This window comes from Heliangelus exortis, chromosome 1, assembly GCF_036169615.1.
Source record: "Heliangelus exortis chromosome 1, bHelExo1.hap1, whole genome shotgun sequence".
Taxonomy (NCBI): domain Eukaryota; kingdom Metazoa; phylum Chordata; class Aves; order Apodiformes; family Trochilidae; genus Heliangelus; species Heliangelus exortis.
In genome coordinates, this window is record NC_092422.1 from 77,684,274 (window position 1) to 77,700,835 (window position 16,562).

Sequence of the window (16,562 nt, forward strand, 5' to 3'; positions counted from 1 at the left end):
AATTAGAGTGGGAAAACAATGACTGTTTTGTCTCATCCAGCCTCATTGGTGCTCATCTGTTCCCAGCAGTGTCTTTTGAAGACAAGCCTGGAGAACACAATTTCTCTAATTCTTTTCTTATTCCTCGAAGGATGGATTTGCATGCTGCCATTAGTTTTGATCCATTACAGCCATTAAATCCATTGCCTCATGTAACAGGGTCTTAGAGTTCAGCCCAGCAACATATTGAAGAGTTTCTTTGTGCTTTGGAGGTTGCTTCAGCAACAAAGTTTGGAGTTTAGATCCATGTCTAATGTCTGTCAGGGACAACAGACTGTTGTAACAAAGAAGAAAGGAGATGAGTGATCCATTCTGAATGTAGACAGAACTTCAGGTTCAGGATGGTGACTTGTTAGTGGTCCTTAGGTGTTTGTCAAGAGGCAGTCAAGCTTTGAAATTACAGTATAGTGAATTGTGGGTCTTCTGAAACCTTTGAATATACTGTCTGTCTCAGCCATTTTGGTATTTTGGCTCATAAACAAGAGGTCTGATCATATGTTCTGATACCAGCCTTCAGCTTGATGAGTTGTTTGCTTTGGATATCACTTGACTTGGATACCTCTGACTTTCTGAGCTGGGTGGTGCCCAGGATTACTCTATGTTCTTCACTCAGTAGTCCAACAAACTTATTTATTTTCTCTTTCTATAAATCAAAGGTCTTTCATAAGCCAAGGTGAGAGACAACATGATTTTCAAACCGTCTTGGGACAGCTGCAGAAGTTTTGGTATTGGAAAGTTCTCTGCTTGTTGCCATTTTAAACCCATTCTTTCCTTGCTATCCAGATCTCTCCATCCCATGGTACATTTGCTGTCTGTATCCCTTCTAACTCATCAGAAGGGCAGAATAAAATGTGTTTATGTGACTGAGTGGACCAGTGCTCTGCCCGTTGTGTCTTTGGAACTACTTTCCCCTTGTCTTTGTTTGGGTGTCCTTGAATTCTTCACTGGACTTGAAGAAATGTGATTTCACTTTTAACTCAGATACACTTAGTAGCACTTTTCACATGTTACGTACTAGTGCTGAGGTTTCCAGTGTTCTGTGAGCTTATGTTTTTAAAATTTCTCAAAGGGCAAGTTAAATTGTGCCTTTCCCATGGGATGTATTTAGTGGGATTTGAACTTTTGCTTTCACATATCTCTGTGAAAATGGTGTTTCAGAATAGCTATAACTTTTTCCTAGGTTGGTCAGGAAAATTCAGACCATTGTGGCTGGCCAAAGTTGTTCTACAGGGACAGAGTGACTATTAATACTATGCAAGCTCATTCTTAAGATGATTCTCTAATTCTGCTGTAATGTACCTAAACTTCTTCCTTCTAGGGACAGGACTCCACTATGCTATGAGTGGAGCATTCTAGTAGGAAAGGCTGCTCTTTTCCAGCTGTCACAGAACTGAATCTTTTAAATGGTCTGTGAGACTGGGAGACAGACAGCTGCTTACCTTTAAAGATTTCATCAAGACTTTTAGACAACCCAGATAGAGCATCCCTGTGCACCCTGGGAGGTCTGAAGCTACTTAAGTTTCCTTTTCAAGTATTTGACATGCAGTCAGCTGAGCTTCGTGTACACTTTCAAAGAAGTTACAATACTAAAGAAGTGTTTCAGTCATGTGGTGCTTGTCACTTCAATTTTCCAGTCAGTCCTTATATGAAGGATGCTGAGTTCCACTTCCCAGGTTTTTAAGTTGCACTAAGTTGCACCTTGGAATCACAAACGGTATCCTCTGAAGACAGGAAAAGGAGCTACTTATGTACTTGATAACCTGTTTTAAGGTGTGTAATGCACCTGGGCATTGCCTTAGTGATTTGCTTTCTCAGAGTGACTGTAGAATGCTGCTCTCTATCTGCTCCATTTCCATACACCATGAGTTCAGCCTTAGGATGATGGGACCCTCTGCAGGTACTGCAAGAGAAGAGTTTTCTGACCTTGTGAGAAATTACTTTTGTGCACCCACCCACATTATGAATGTTTACATGTGGACTGCATATGTTGAAAAAGTCTGGTAACTATAATCTCTATTTATATGTTAGTCTTTGAAAAGTACTTCAGTTATGCAATATGATCTTCATGACCACAGATGTCCAGTGGCCTCTGAAAATATGTATCTTAATTTTACTAAAATCATGCCAGTCATATTTTCTGGAGTGACTACAATTAATGACTGCAATCTTTCAAAAAGAAAGACCAAGAAACACCATATTTAAATTAGTTATTCATATTGAAGAAACGTCATTTCAGATCTGATTTGCTGCAATATTATAATCTAAAATTTATAATGTTACAATCCTGGCAAGACTGTTCATGTTTCATGTGTTTTTTTCTTTTCCTTTCAGTAAGTCTCAGCAGTTTTGTACCAAGACAAAACTTCCTAAGCATAGATCTGCCTGTGGTGATAGAGACGTTCTGCAAGTATCCTTTGAAGTATGCTTGTTCTTTTAAGGCAAGAAGGGAACTATTTAGAATTTGGTGACCCAGCAAAATTTCAGTTGGATATCATTTTAGACAGGATGCTGTGAAATATTTCTGTAGCTTTTTAACATCTTTATCCCATTTCTGCGTTGATCATTGTCTATATGCCAATCTCAAAAATAAAATCTCTCGCTGCCTTGTGCTTAGGATTTTTTTGTCATAGCTTTTTTAACTCTTTCTGGAAGGTGAGTCTTAATACCTCTGAAGAGACAGTCAAAGTAATCCTGAATTTACAGCAGGACAAGTGGTATATTATTCCTAGTTTCTTTATGCCCGAGTTGTATCATTTTTGAGTCATTATACTGAACTAAATAACAGGGTGTAGTTGTTTTTTCCCCCCTTCAACAGAAAACTTAGCCTGTTAAAAATGCAGAACTATAATTCAGTTAAAACACGCTTATTAATGAGCCAGATTTTATTTTTATATATATATATATATAAATATATATGTATATATATTTATATATATATATATATATATATACACACACACACACACACATAAAGGTTAGTAGGCTTGGATATGGCTATTCTAAGACCCTTAGCCTTAGAAACTGAAATATGTATGTGTGGCTGTATAACAATTAAACAGTGTAGTTCAGTTTTGTCCACAAAACTAGAGTAAAGATACTACATAAGCTCCCCTTCTCTGGGAACACCCCAAAGTCTATGCTGATCCAGGTGCTTTCTGAGCCAGATGTCTTCTTGCCTGGCCATAATAGGAAGGAGAGAGGCATTAATGTTAGCAAGCCTCTACCAGCAATAAAAGTGATCTACAGTTGCTTCATTCTCACATGCACATGCATGTACAGAAATCCACTCAACTTTTCTGGCTAACAGGTAAGTAGGAAAGAGAGGCCAGATTTCCAATTATATTCCAGCCATTTACTTACTCCAGCAAGGAGGTGTTTTGGAAAATATTCCTAATCATTATTTCATTCTTAGGTCATGGGTCTAGAATACCTTCTTACTTCAGGTGTGGTGTCAGAGCTGTACCCTTGCTCCAAAACCACACAAAGCAAGGGAGGAAGATGGGCAGTATCAAATGTGGTTTTGCTGTCTCCTGCTTTCATACAAGTTGTGAAGAGCACAGGTTGTTTATGTAGTGCTTAAAACCAAATGAATCCATAAAGCAATTCTCTCAGCTGTTTTGTTTTGGTTTTTTATGGTATAAAAATCATTATACTCATAAAATTTCTGTGAAGCAGAATGACAGCTAAGTAAACCCAACCTCCATGTGTTTCTGCATTCTGGAAATAAAAAATAGGTTTTGTAATTTATTTCTTTTTTTCTTTCTATATTTTCATGGATATAATTCATGAACCTTAACTACTATCAACCAGATACCTAATTTCATTGTCAGGAGCACTGGCAGTTATCAATGCTGTCCCCTGCTTCGCTTTGGATGGTCAGTGGATATTAAATTCATTCCTGGAAGCCACTTTGAGCTCCCTGATTGTAGAAAAACAAAACAGAGAGCTTGTTGGCTTTGTAATTTTGCTTGCTGGTAGTGCACTTTTGGCTGCCAATGTTGCACTGGGATTTTGGATGGTGACAGCACGGTAGAACATTGGATACGTTTCCATCAGCTCTTAAATTACACAGAAATAATGAACCCATTGCCTTTTAAAACTTGTTCATTACTGAGACTGAAAAAAATTCCCTTAAAATGACACTGAAAGAACATTTGCTGGTGACTGCTGATTTAATTTAAATCTGAACATCATTGTGCCTGTGGTCATGGGAAAACTAATAAAAGGAAGTAGAAACCTTTTTATATATTCTTTAAGGACTGCACTAATTTTGAAGAAATTGCATTTTAAAGTTTCATATGAAAAAGCCTAAGACTTCATTAATTTAGATCTCAAAGTTATTTGGCCTCAAACATTTTTAAAGCGTGAGAAAAACAACCCACTTAGGTTTTATTTTATAATTTGAATAATTGTCAGCAGATCTCTGTGGGCTGTGATCATTTCTCAGTCAGCATAATCTTGAGTTTCACGTTTATTTTTTTTCCAATCTGGTTCTCTACCAGACTGAATCCCAAGAAGCCCTAAAGCCTGATCTCAGAATGCTGAAAAGCTAAGTAAATGATTCCCATCTGTTGATGAGGAGAGGGAGGCCATATGGGTTAGTATCTTTGCTTTTCAGCTGGCCAGAATGACTGGAGGCATGTTGTCCTTAGGATGTAGATGAGAAGTGCCAACATCTGCTAAGGCTGAGGCATGGGGGAGGATAACAAAGCCCACACGTCTGCTTCTTAAACATTCAGTTGTATATTATCATACACAGCTGAAGATTTTTTTTAAAGGCAATATTTGTCAGCAATAGCTACAAGATAACTGAAATTTAGTTTCGGAGTGCTTAAGAATGCTGTGCACAATTATTCCTAAGTGGTAAGTGATGTTTGTGTTGTGTTATTCAGAAAATAATATACTGTGTTATACCTGTTTACACTTAAAAGTGAAACCTGTTGTTTTTATGATGTCTGTCTCCTGATGTAATATGTACAGTAATTCACTGATGGTTTTGTGTCTTTCAAAAGGTTGATTTTCTTTGCTAGGATTCATCCTATTCAAAGATAGCTAACAAAGATGTTAAGCTGAAGCTGGTCTTGGATCAGAAATGTTTACAGGAAGAATGATTGTGAATTGAACATTTAAACATTTGGCTTTGCTTTCTGAAATTATATGGACCATATTCTTTTTCTTAAATGAACAGTGGAGGAACAGTCTGTGTTGTGCCAACTGAAGTATCTCTGGCATACTTTGAAGTTCTTTAAGTCTGTAATATTTTGTACCTGATAGGATTATATATTAACATGTCCTCCTGTAATGTATTGCCTAGTTTATATAAATCGGGTTCATCCAGCTGCTTGCCTCAGGACATTAAAAAAAAAAAATAGGCTCTACTTTGAGAACCTGTATATTTGAAATGGAGAAATTTTGAAAAATACCCTGCTGCTTCTGTGTTGTACAGTGCTCCCCACGAGAGCTGCTCCAGGTCAGAATTTCTTTACAGAAATGGCCTTTCCATCAGAAGCTGAAGTGCAAGCCAAGCTCACAGATGCTGGCCTGTAGGTAGTACTAACCATTATGGCCAGCTAACATGGATTCTCCTGGCATGAGAGGTAAAAGCCTGGATAATTCTGAAAGCAGGGTTGAGCCCAATTCCTGGTGCTACTGCTTGGACTCCTAGAGTCATAGAATCCTTCTGGCTGGAAAAGACCTTTAAGATCATCAGGTCCAACCATTAACCCAGCACTGCCAAGTGCACCACTTCGTAACTATGATGTTTGCATTTTGCAGCTGACATGTTACTGCATTTTTGCACAGTAGTCTTCACACCTTACTGAAGATGTAGTCTTATGATGATGAAAAGAGTAATGAGAGAGAGTGTGTTTGTTTATTTTTGTGTTAGTTTACTGGTGCTGTCACAGGCTGGGTGGGCCTCATGAAGTTCATCTCCATGGGGCAGTAGGCATGTGCCTCTCATTTTCAATCATTTCAACCCAGGCATGTCAGCACACATCCCAGTAAAAGGTAAATCCTCCACTCAGTCCAGCGTGAGTTGGTCTTTTCAGGGACTGTTAAAAGTCACACAAAGTGCAAGAAAGAAAAAACAAACTATCAGCAACTGCAGTTCTGATGAGGCACTCTGCCACCAGTCCATGAAGAAGAGGCATAGGAGCAGCCCGGTTCTTGCACAAAGCCTGGCTCAGAAGCTGTGCCCCAGAACCCTGCTCATTTGCCTAAGTGGCTGCTTGCTAATCTGAGCACTCACTAATCTTAGTGGCTCTCTGCCACTTTTCCTCTGTCTTGTCCAAGCTACAGTGCACAAAATTAATTTGCACTTAGGAGTTTTAATGCAGCTCAGTAAGACAGGATCGCTGTGTTTCAAACCAGCTACTATTTATGTGTCTGTGCTGCAGTGCTGTCCTGATAAAGTATCTATGGTGATTTCAAAAATATTCTAGGAAAAACATTTCAAATTTGATACTTTATATATTCATGTTGACTGCAGCTGCTTGGGACAATCTTTTAGCATAATGTATCTCCTGGAAATGTAGGTAAGAGATTCAAATAAACAAAGTTTCTGAATTAGTGTACATAAATTACATCTGCTGTACTGAGGCTGTCAGGTTGTTCCTGGTTATTTAAACCAAAACATAATGTTTTATCAAAGGACACTTAATCCAGTTTATTTTACTTTACACAGTCACGGAAAGCCACATTTATACTGAGTATAACTTCACACTGTGTTTGACCTGATAATCAGAAGATGGTGAAGACACAGGTAATGGCTTTAGCAAAACAGACACACTGGTACACTGTAAAGATCCTGGCTAGCTTTTATGGGAGAGATAGAACTAGAACTGTCTAAAAATAATTGATGAGTCCATTTCTCCATGTGCTGGATTACTACTGAATCAGGTTTGATTTAGGTATGTAAGTATATATTTTAATCAAGACTTCGAGCAAACTGGGTATGAATGGTGACCCAGCACATCTCACACCTGTGGACAAAGGTAACAGCTAAGTTGGACCAGTCTCTTGTTCAGTGGATCTTTTGTTTTCCTATGATGGTAGCATGTGTATTAAATTCTGATAAGCAAGTGCCAGACATACAGTTAGTGGGAGGGGTTTTGCTGGGTTTTTGTTTGTTTAGCAGAGAGAACCCAGAAGGACACAATGGTTTTTGTGTGTTGGATTTTTATTGTAGCATTTGCAATGTTTCTTCTATTTCTGTTTTTGTAAAAATTGAAAGGAAGCCTTTCCTTAAAACAAAGTCTTTCTCCTTCTCATTCTAATTAGCCCCTCAGAATGGAAAGTCTTCTTTAATACAGAGTCCATCAGTATAATTATAGCACATACTGACTGGAGTATAAAACAGAACACTCTTAAAGATTGGATGGATACTACTATTTATGTATATACTATGCATTTGAAATCTGTATCAGATGGAAAAAGTAATGCCTAGCACTGGGAAGTGTTATACATTGGTTTTATTTGAATATTCCATAATTATCAGTCATTGCTCTGATTTGGTTTTTATGAGATTTTTTTAATATCAGCAAAGACTTCCAGAGCATGTTCTGATAATAGTGTATGATATGACATGAAGATGGTTAACTTCATAGCATGGGGGAAGTTACATGCCCTTTGGTAACTTAGGAAATTAAAACCAGTTTGCTTCTGTACAAGTCCAAGAGACCTCACTAGAAAAAGTGTAGACAAATTTGGAGATTAATCAACCCAAATTTAAGTGCCACAGTGGAAAATCTGTTAATTCATCCTTTTTATTTAGAATTAAACAAGGAACTGTATTGACAATTAGATTTTTCAATGATAATGATTCTGTATTTGTGTATATGTGTGTAGCTACAAACCCAGCCACAGTCTTTGTTGCTGCTCTTTTAGGGATAACTTATGGCAGTTCTCCATACCCTGCAATGTAGGCTTTTTTTTTTTTTTTTTTAATTTTTCTTTCTCTCTATGGATTCCATCATTTTCTCTGGATTGTAAAATTGCACTTATGTTTTTCTCCCACAACTGATCTAACTTCTTTATTTACAGAAGTGATGGACATAATGTAACCACAGCCCCATGAGATTTTTCACCTGATGTGAAACATCAGGTGAACATATTCTATATGTTCCTTGCTTTCTGTGAGGCCTCAGCTATAAAAACACGATAAACTCAGGTTTTCAGGGCAACTAAAAGAGATCAATCTTAGAATCCATCACTCTCTTTAAGCATTGCTGTTTCTGCTGTTCTGAAGGATAACTGGGGTGAGGGAGACCATGTAGAGTATACCACAGAAATAACGTTTTCAAGACAGATCTCCCCATAGCAGTCAGGATGTTTGAGCTTTATTTGAAATATGTTTTTGTTCCATTTAAACCATCAACAATGCAAGTTTTCTAATAGTTTCCTATTTTACACAATGTCAAAGGGTGACCTGTTGCAAATAAGTTTTAAATATATTTCTGTCTGAAAGATTTGACTTTATTTTTAAAAGATGTGAGTTAAACTCTTGAAATAGTTATTTGTGAAATACACATTCTATACTCCTGCATTTAGACCAATTGTCTCAGTTTTGTCTTTGTGACCTTGTGAGTAAGAAACTGAACCTAACTCAGGTAAGATCCAATATTAGCAGTTATTTTGTACCCTTTTTATCCTCAACTTCATGTAACACTATAGAGATTATTTATTTAATGTGGCTGAGTTACCTGGTGTACGTGTCTTGTATTAATGCATATTTGGGAAGCATTGTACAAGAGATGGCCAGAAAACAGGAACTCTCTGACTTTCTCATTCCTTGGACTCATCCACCAGAATCACATGAAGAGCAGATGGCCATGACTAAGGGCAATGAAGAACTTTGGTTTATGGCAGCTTTATGAAACCTTCACATTGCTGACCCAGTGTGAAAGGACAGGAACAAAGAGCAGGATATGACACTGCAATTCCATTCATTCCTTTTACATTGGCATGAAATGTGCAAAGAACCTGTCATTCCATTTCAGAGCACACAGATATGTTTTACAGCCCTTTACTGGATCCTTCAGTGACTGGTGATCAAACTTCTTTTTTTCTTTTTACACTTTGTCATTCCGTGTGCTGAATAAGCAGTGTATGGGTAGTTGTACCTTATTTAGTAAAATGGATTTGGATATTTCTCACCTCTCATCTTGGGGGTTGTTTTTTGCAACATTGTAATGTAATTGACCTTCACTTGGTACTAGTTTTAAAGTTGGGAGGCTATTTCTAAGCTATCACTAGAGTCTCTTCCTTCACAAGTTGTTTGTTAATGTTTTAAATTCCTCTTTTCCTTACATAACTTTGCTTTTAGATTTCATATGCTCAGATGATCTTATCTGAAGCCTGTCAATGGAATATGTATTGTTTTGAAATTCACTGCGGGTTTTTTTTCCTCTACATAGCCTTATTTTTCACACTGACTCACAGCTGTGGAATGTTAGAAGTTTAGACCCTTTGTTCTCACTATGCATTGTTCACGATCATGTTTTGTTTTGTGTTTTGTTTTTTTTTAAAAAAAGGGAAAAAAAGCTTCATTTTGCAAATGTCAGCTAACAAGTATATGGAACACTTTGAATAATGTATTGTGGGTTTGTTTTCCTTTTTTTCTCGATTTAATTGACCAAACAATAAGTATTGTTTTCTATGTATGATAAATGTATCCTGGAAATAAATTCATTGTTTGATTGTTAATGTGCTTGAATCTGCTTCCAAAAATAAGGTAGAAATGACATAATTCCTTATTTGTAGCAATTACCATATTCTCATACACTTCATATGTAACTTATATTCTCTGGGTACCAACAAAGAACTAAGAGGTGTCACTATCCTTTTCAGTGTCTAACCACCTCTTTAAATGAGTAATATCACTTTAATTTCCCTTATTTACCAGCTTACCATGGTAGTATTTTGAATTATTATGGAAGTACCTCCAGACAGCACCTACACACTCCAGAGAAGCCATCTTCATTTTAATGTGGCCAAGGTGTACACGGTGACTTCCTCATAGGAGCAAGCACCTTTGTCTTGGCTTAGTTCCTGTGTAATTCTTCTCATAGGGACTTCTCTTACCTTGATTTGCAGTGAAATATTTGATGCAGGGTTCCATAATGAGTGAAATCACCTCTTTGGGTGTTAAGGCCAGTCCTACATGAAGGACTTAAAAAGTCAGATCTTTGAATGACATTAGGGGGATGTTATGTATCACAACCTTAGATTTGTATATATAGGCCAGCCAGGAGCTGGGTACATGGCCTGGCTGGTTCTGAACAAGTTTACTGAGGTATCCAGGTGCTACCTTGGGCTCTGTTAGCATGGTGTAACCAGGTTATTTACCTTTATTTGAGAATGAAGCTTTAGTGCTCCGTTTCTTGAGCAAGCTCATCTGGAGTTAGCCAGGTTATTTGTACTGAGAACTAAATTATCCTTTGTTGCTTTTTGGACAAACTGTTATTTTGTACAAGCGGCGGAGCTGTTTCAGCAAGCATGGCTTTGTTCCCAGATAAAAGATTACCATGAGAAGTAGGCACAGAGCACAGATTGGACACAGTGGTAGGATTTCCCACATAGGTCACTGTGCAATTTTCTGAATATTTGCATGAGGAGACGGTTTGGGGTTTTTTTCCTCTTTTTTTCCTACCGATGTTGAAGGTAGAGACAATGTGGTTTTTTATCTGGAACATTTAACAATCTAGGAGGGTCCTGACGTTTTTCAGGAGATTTTGAAACTGTTGGCCTGAATTCTGACTTCATATTTTCTATAGTCCAAAATAAAATCAGTGATGTTTTAATGTCATGTTGCCTTAATCACCATTATAATTTCAGGATAAGATCGAAAAAGAAGTACTCTATCTACTGCTGGTATAAAGAATCACGGAATCAGTCATACAGGGCTTAATATAATTCTTCCTCTGATCATGCCAGTTTGAATCACTAAGCAGAAGCATTCCCAAGCTCACATATTTTCTAAGATTTTTGTGAGCTTTTGATGTGAACTGCCCAATGACATGCAATTTAAGGTTTGATTCTAATCTTGTGGTGGTAAGCTGGGAGAATCCATAACAGTCACGAGGTCTAAGCAGCAGTCACCCAGACTTCTAATTTTTTTCCCCTCTTTTGTACCTCACAGATGTGAGCCTGGTGTTTAACACTTTTAAGGCTCCAGTACTGTTGTGATACATTTTATGTTCTTATGGATTTTTTTAATGTTTTTTTTTTTTTTTAATCCTATTCTGAAATTAACCTCCTGAAGAGGTTAATGCTACCTCTTCATAGTTCTTTGCAAATACAGTAGTGGCTGAATACTTTAAGAGCCACTGCTGACTGTCTTGAAAACATACGGCCATACATCCTTTTTCATTTCTCCTGAAAGGAATCTTTCACACCAAATCCTTTCCCTTTTTTGTTAAATGTCATCCTTTTTACTTGCTGTGGTATTATGAAAGCCTTTGTATCTTCTTCCCTTTCACGGGTCTGCAAGAATCTTTATTAAAATTCCTCTAAGCTTACTGAATTTGATTCACACATAGACATCTGGTGTGGTCTGAGATATCCTAAGGTGTTTTTGGGTTAATAACCTGACTTGGAACAACGTTCTGAAACTCATCCCACACTTGTTTCCATTTGTCTCCTGCTGGTTTAGGTCTTAGAGTTTCCAAGACCTACACATGGGGCTGGCAGATGTGAGTGAGGCCCTGCAAGAGATCAAAGACATTCTGGACCAGCAGCTGTATATGAGGAAGGGTACCTGAGGGCATTCCTTATACTGCCATACGCTTATATGTGGGCAACAAGTTAAGCCACACTGACTCCTTTTCTTTCCTTGCACTTCTTTTCTTTTGCACTCGTGAATTACAGTGGAATATGAGGTTTTCAGAGTGAGTTTTGACTTAAAAGTACATCTAAGCTTTTGTACATAATAGTTCTGTATAGGCTGTTTTAGAGAAGTTAAGCTAGCAGAGGACACACATTCTCATCCTGCTTTGGACTTCAGGTCTGCAAAGCAGCAGAAAGGAGTATTGCTGCCTTAATCTGCAGCAAGAAAAAGGAAGGCTTATAAGGAAAATACTTTCTGTTTCCAGTTGTGGAGTGGTGGTAACAGCAGGGTACAGATTTACAGGAAGGGACGAAGAGGCACCAGGTGGAAAGCAGGCTGGGTGAGGGGTTTACGATCATCTTGGCCAACTGCCACAGTTGGGCTCTTTTTTTCCTTGCAGGAGAAAAGGAGTGGTGAGACCTACAGTTAGGATAAAATCAGGGAAAATAGAATGAGGTGGTTTGTTCATTTACAGAGTCCTGAAATCAGACAGAGACCTTTACAAGTGGAGATGTGTGCTGTTTATTAACTCCATGATATCATTTTTATTACCTTTTCCTTGAAGTATTTCTGGAGCTGACCTGCAAATAAACTTAGCAAATTTCCATCATTGGTAGAAACATCCCATATAGTAAGATCAGAGAGGCAATAAATAGAAGCCCATCCTGGGTATCGGCTAAGGGCATTTAGACCTCAGAGTTGTCTCTTTTAGTGTTTAAGGATCAGCTCAGATCTCATTTTCAGTTAGTTTTCTGGATGCAAAGTCAGAATTTTTCTCCTGCTTCTACATTCCCTCTTCAAGCATGAGTTGACCTCACAGATGCAATTAAGAAAAATAAATCCATCCATTTTCATAATGTTTTGCCCCTTGGCTTTGTTTTCATTCCTGCAGCTATTTAAATAACGAGCAGAAACTAGGCCAAACCACCTGTATCTATCATCGCTGCAAAATCAACAAAGCCAGATTATGAACATGCATTATAAACCACAAATTTCTGGGTACTTACCACTGGTTATACCAACAACTTTTTTTTTTCACTGCAACTGTTTACCACTCTTAATTAGATGGTTGAATTTATTCCCTGGAAATGTTTTGTGAGGTGCTTGCAGTGCTCAACATGCTACAGCGCTGAAGGAAAAAATGAACAGATCAGAACTTGTATGCTTTTTACAACTAGAAAAAACACACTGTTTTTCATTTACTGGGCTGGTGCAAGTATGTTATTAATCATTTGTGAAGGCCCTGCTTATTTTTGGCAGCATTTATCTTCAGTTACTCTTAGGGAGAACACTTCAGTAGTTACCCTAACTGGCCTCTGCGTATGACTTGAACTGTGATTGAATATAACTGAACTAGAAGGTAAAATATTACTGAAATAGTTATGATAGCATATTATCAAGCAGTATATTTTCATAAAAGTGCAGAAATCTGTTGTTCACTTGAGGCTTTATTTAACTGAAAAGCACATAATTTTTTTCACCTTTATTTTTTATCTTGACATGAAAATACCAAAAGCAATTCTGAAAAAAAACATTGAGGGGCTCACTTCTAGTAAGTGCAAATGGTGGTATAAAAATTCAACTGTATTGTTTAACACTGTGATCTTACTTGTGATACTAAATGTGACAAATCACTCTGTTCTCAAAAAATCTAGATAGTGAATGTAGCTGATTAAAGAGTCATGAAACCAAACTTATCATACTCCGATGTAAAGTAGCAAAAATAAAACAGAAAATGAATGACCATGTGGGTTTAAAAAATAATAATGTTTATAATTACAAATAAGTATATAACTTGAAAAGAATGGCCCTTAAGTAAAGGCCCTCTTCGAGATCAAAAGGATGTTTTGAAATTAAAAGTAAACCTCTTTTCTTTTGCCATGGTTTTGTGTGTATACACAGATGCTAATTTGATAAGTACTTGTTTAACTTCCAGTGACCTGAGCTATCATCAGTTTAGATAAAAATATTCTTAGTGTCCTTAGAAAGCTGTGAAACACACAGGCTGTAGCTGCAGTGAAGGACATAGAAATGATGTTGTCAGATCCACAGGTTAAGATCTTCCACTGAAGAAAAGTGGTTTGGAGACTTTGTATGGACTTAGGAGGTGAGACCGTGGGCAGGATACATCTTCCACGTGTGACCTGCTGCAGGCTGTCAGGGCTCAGGGAGGGACATACTGTCCTAACAAGGGACTGAGGCCTGTGGAGCTCCCTAAGCCCTACAGTTAGATCCTTGCTTCCCCTGAGGTCAGTGGGCCTCCAGAACTACCTCGGGTTTTCACTCGAAATATCTGAGAGGTTGTCTGCTGCACATGTCCGGCCCTGCCAGAGCAGGAAGGCTCAGCCTGGGCTCTGGCAGTGGCACACGCTGTTCTTATCGCCTGAGAGGTTCAGTCGAGCACTTTGTCTCAGCATGGAAGTTTGAAATCAAGCATCCCACAAAGTGCAGCAGGAGTTACTTCTGTCTCTGCAAATGCTGTGTGCACTGGCGGGAGCAGGATACAGCGTTCTGGATGGAATCCAATGTCTGTTTAGTGAACTACTGTCCAGATTGTTTATCTAATACCATAGGTGAATCCAAGGTCTCGGCCTGACCTCCGTGACAGAGCTACAGTGTTTCCAGGAATGTTTTAGATTGTGTCTCCTGGTTCCTGGGGCTTTTTAATCTTTACCATATTTGTTTTGGAGCATAAGGACTTTGGTATCCATTAATTTGAATATCATGCAGCAGTCTGTGTGGGGATGCTTCCTCTACAGATATGCACAAACCATGTAAGACTGAACTATTTTCCTGTTGGAGAGGAATGTTAAAGAGATACTGTCAATTTTAAGCTTTAGGGAAATAAAAAACCTACTATTATTTTAAAGAGTATAAGTCCTTTAATAATCAAACGGCTTTTCTGCTTTTCAACAGTATTTGTTGAAATATTTTTTCTGTGTTTTAAAAGAAAATAAAACTAACTTTATTTGCAGCCCAGGAAGAATGCAGTTTTGTCCATGGAAGCTTATGAACAAAAGAGCTTTGAAATGGTCTGTATGCTCTTCAGCTGTTCCAAATGTTTGACCTTGATGTATCATTAAGAATAAACTGTGGCAAGCTTGTTTCTGATAAAAGCTTGCTGTTCTCCAGCTGTAAAGAAAGTCATCCGTCTTCAAAACAACTTAAACTAATAGCTAGTCAGACATCTGAAGTTAAAAATTTCTGCTGGTACATCCCAGGCTTTGGAAGGCTGTCCTATGAAACTTACCACTGCAGCAAGGTGATTAAACCTTATACCAGAAAATTTTACATCCAAATTAAACTGAGCCCGTAAAGTAATCTTTGAATGTGATGTTCACATGAAAACAGAGCCAAATTACACATGGTTAAAAAGCCTGCTATCACAATGAAAACATAAAGGACTTCTTCCTTCCATCCTTATTCACCAAAGATACAATGTGGCTACATTGATGTCAGCAAGAAACATCCTGCCCCTGTATAGAGTTGGAATATCAAATATTAAGGTAATAGTGGAATGAGATGACACAGCCTAAAGAACAGTGCCATAACTGCACCAGCTGAGGCAGGAAAACACTTTCATTACCCCAGTTTCTTCATTCTACAGAATGAATCATAATCACCACAGAATGGTTTGGGTTGGAATGGACCTTAAAGATGATCTAGTTCACACACCCCTCCATGGGCAGGGATGCCACCCACTAGACCATGTTGCTCAAGGCCCCATCCAACCTGGCCTTGAACACTGCCAGGGATGAGGCATCCACAGCTTCCCTCAGCAACTTGTTCCAGCCTCATCCTATCACTACATGCCCTTGTAAAAAGCCCCAGCTCAGCTTTCCTGTAGCCTCTTTGAGTACTGAAAGGCTGCTACAAGTTGTCCCTAGAGCCTTCTCTTCTCCAGGCTGAACAACCCCAGCTTCCTCAGCCTGTCCTTATAAGAGAGCTCCTCATGCACTCTACTCATCTTCATGGCCCTGCTTTGGACTCATTCTGAGCGCTCCACATCCTGTTTTGGGGGCTCCAGAACTGGACACAGTACTCCAGGTGGACACTCACAACAGCAAAGCAAGGGGGTAGAATCACTCAAAAGAGTCATACTTCTTTTGATGAAGACCAGGACAGAATAGAATCATAGAATCAGCTGGGTTGGAAAGGACATCTGAGATAAGTCCAGCCTTTGATCCACTACCACTATGGTTACCAGACCATGGCACTGAGTGCCACATCAGTCTCTAACATGATTGGCTTTTTGGGCTGCAAGTGCACATTGCTGGCTCATGTTGAGCTTCTCATCAACCAACACCCCCAAGTCTTCCCCAGGGCTGTTCTCAATCCATTCTCTGCCCAACCCATATTTGTGCTTGGAATTGCCCTGACACAGGTGCAGGACCTTGCATTTGGCCTTCTTGAACTCCATGAGGTTGTCATGGGCCCACCTCTCAAGTCTCTCAATGTCCCTCTGGATGGCATCCCTTGCCTCCAGTGTGTCACCCACACCACAAGCTCAGTGTCTCCAGCAAACTCGCTGAGGGTGCGCTCAGTTCCGCTGTGTCTCCAACAAAGCAAGAGGTTTGTTTCCCTTGCTACAGTTAATGCATTTTGCAAAACTCCTTACTTGCACAGTGTGAGAGATAAGCCCATTCTTCTCAGCAGACCTCGTAAAAGTTATGCAAAAGTTATTGGAAAAGGGTGT

The 16,562-nt window shown here is 38.6% G+C and overlaps 1 protein-coding gene across 7 annotated transcripts in view; it reads left to right on the top strand.

Annotated features, from left to right (window-relative positions):
• Positions 1-9,557, top strand: part of MBTPS2 (membrane bound transcription factor peptidase, site 2) — a 36,740-nt gene extending 27,183 nt beyond the window's left edge. For 3 of the 7 annotated variants that reach the window (XR_011726934.1, XM_071749768.1, XM_071749779.1), the window contains 2 exons: positions 2,371-2,446; positions 3,850-9,557. Coding sequence is in view for 4 of the 7 variants with exons in the window: in XM_071749768.1 (XP_071605869.1) it covers positions 2,371-2,446; positions 3,850-4,072 (299 nt within the window). In the remaining 3 variants the exon portion in view is untranslated. Of the gene's footprint in view, positions 1-1,854; positions 2,141-2,370; positions 2,511-3,849 lie in introns of those variants that run through there. The other 4 variants (XM_071749789.1, XM_071749805.1, XM_071749785.1 and 1 more) reach the window with 3 other exon arrangements.
• The last annotated feature ends 7,005 nt before the right edge of the window (positions 9,558-16,562 follow it).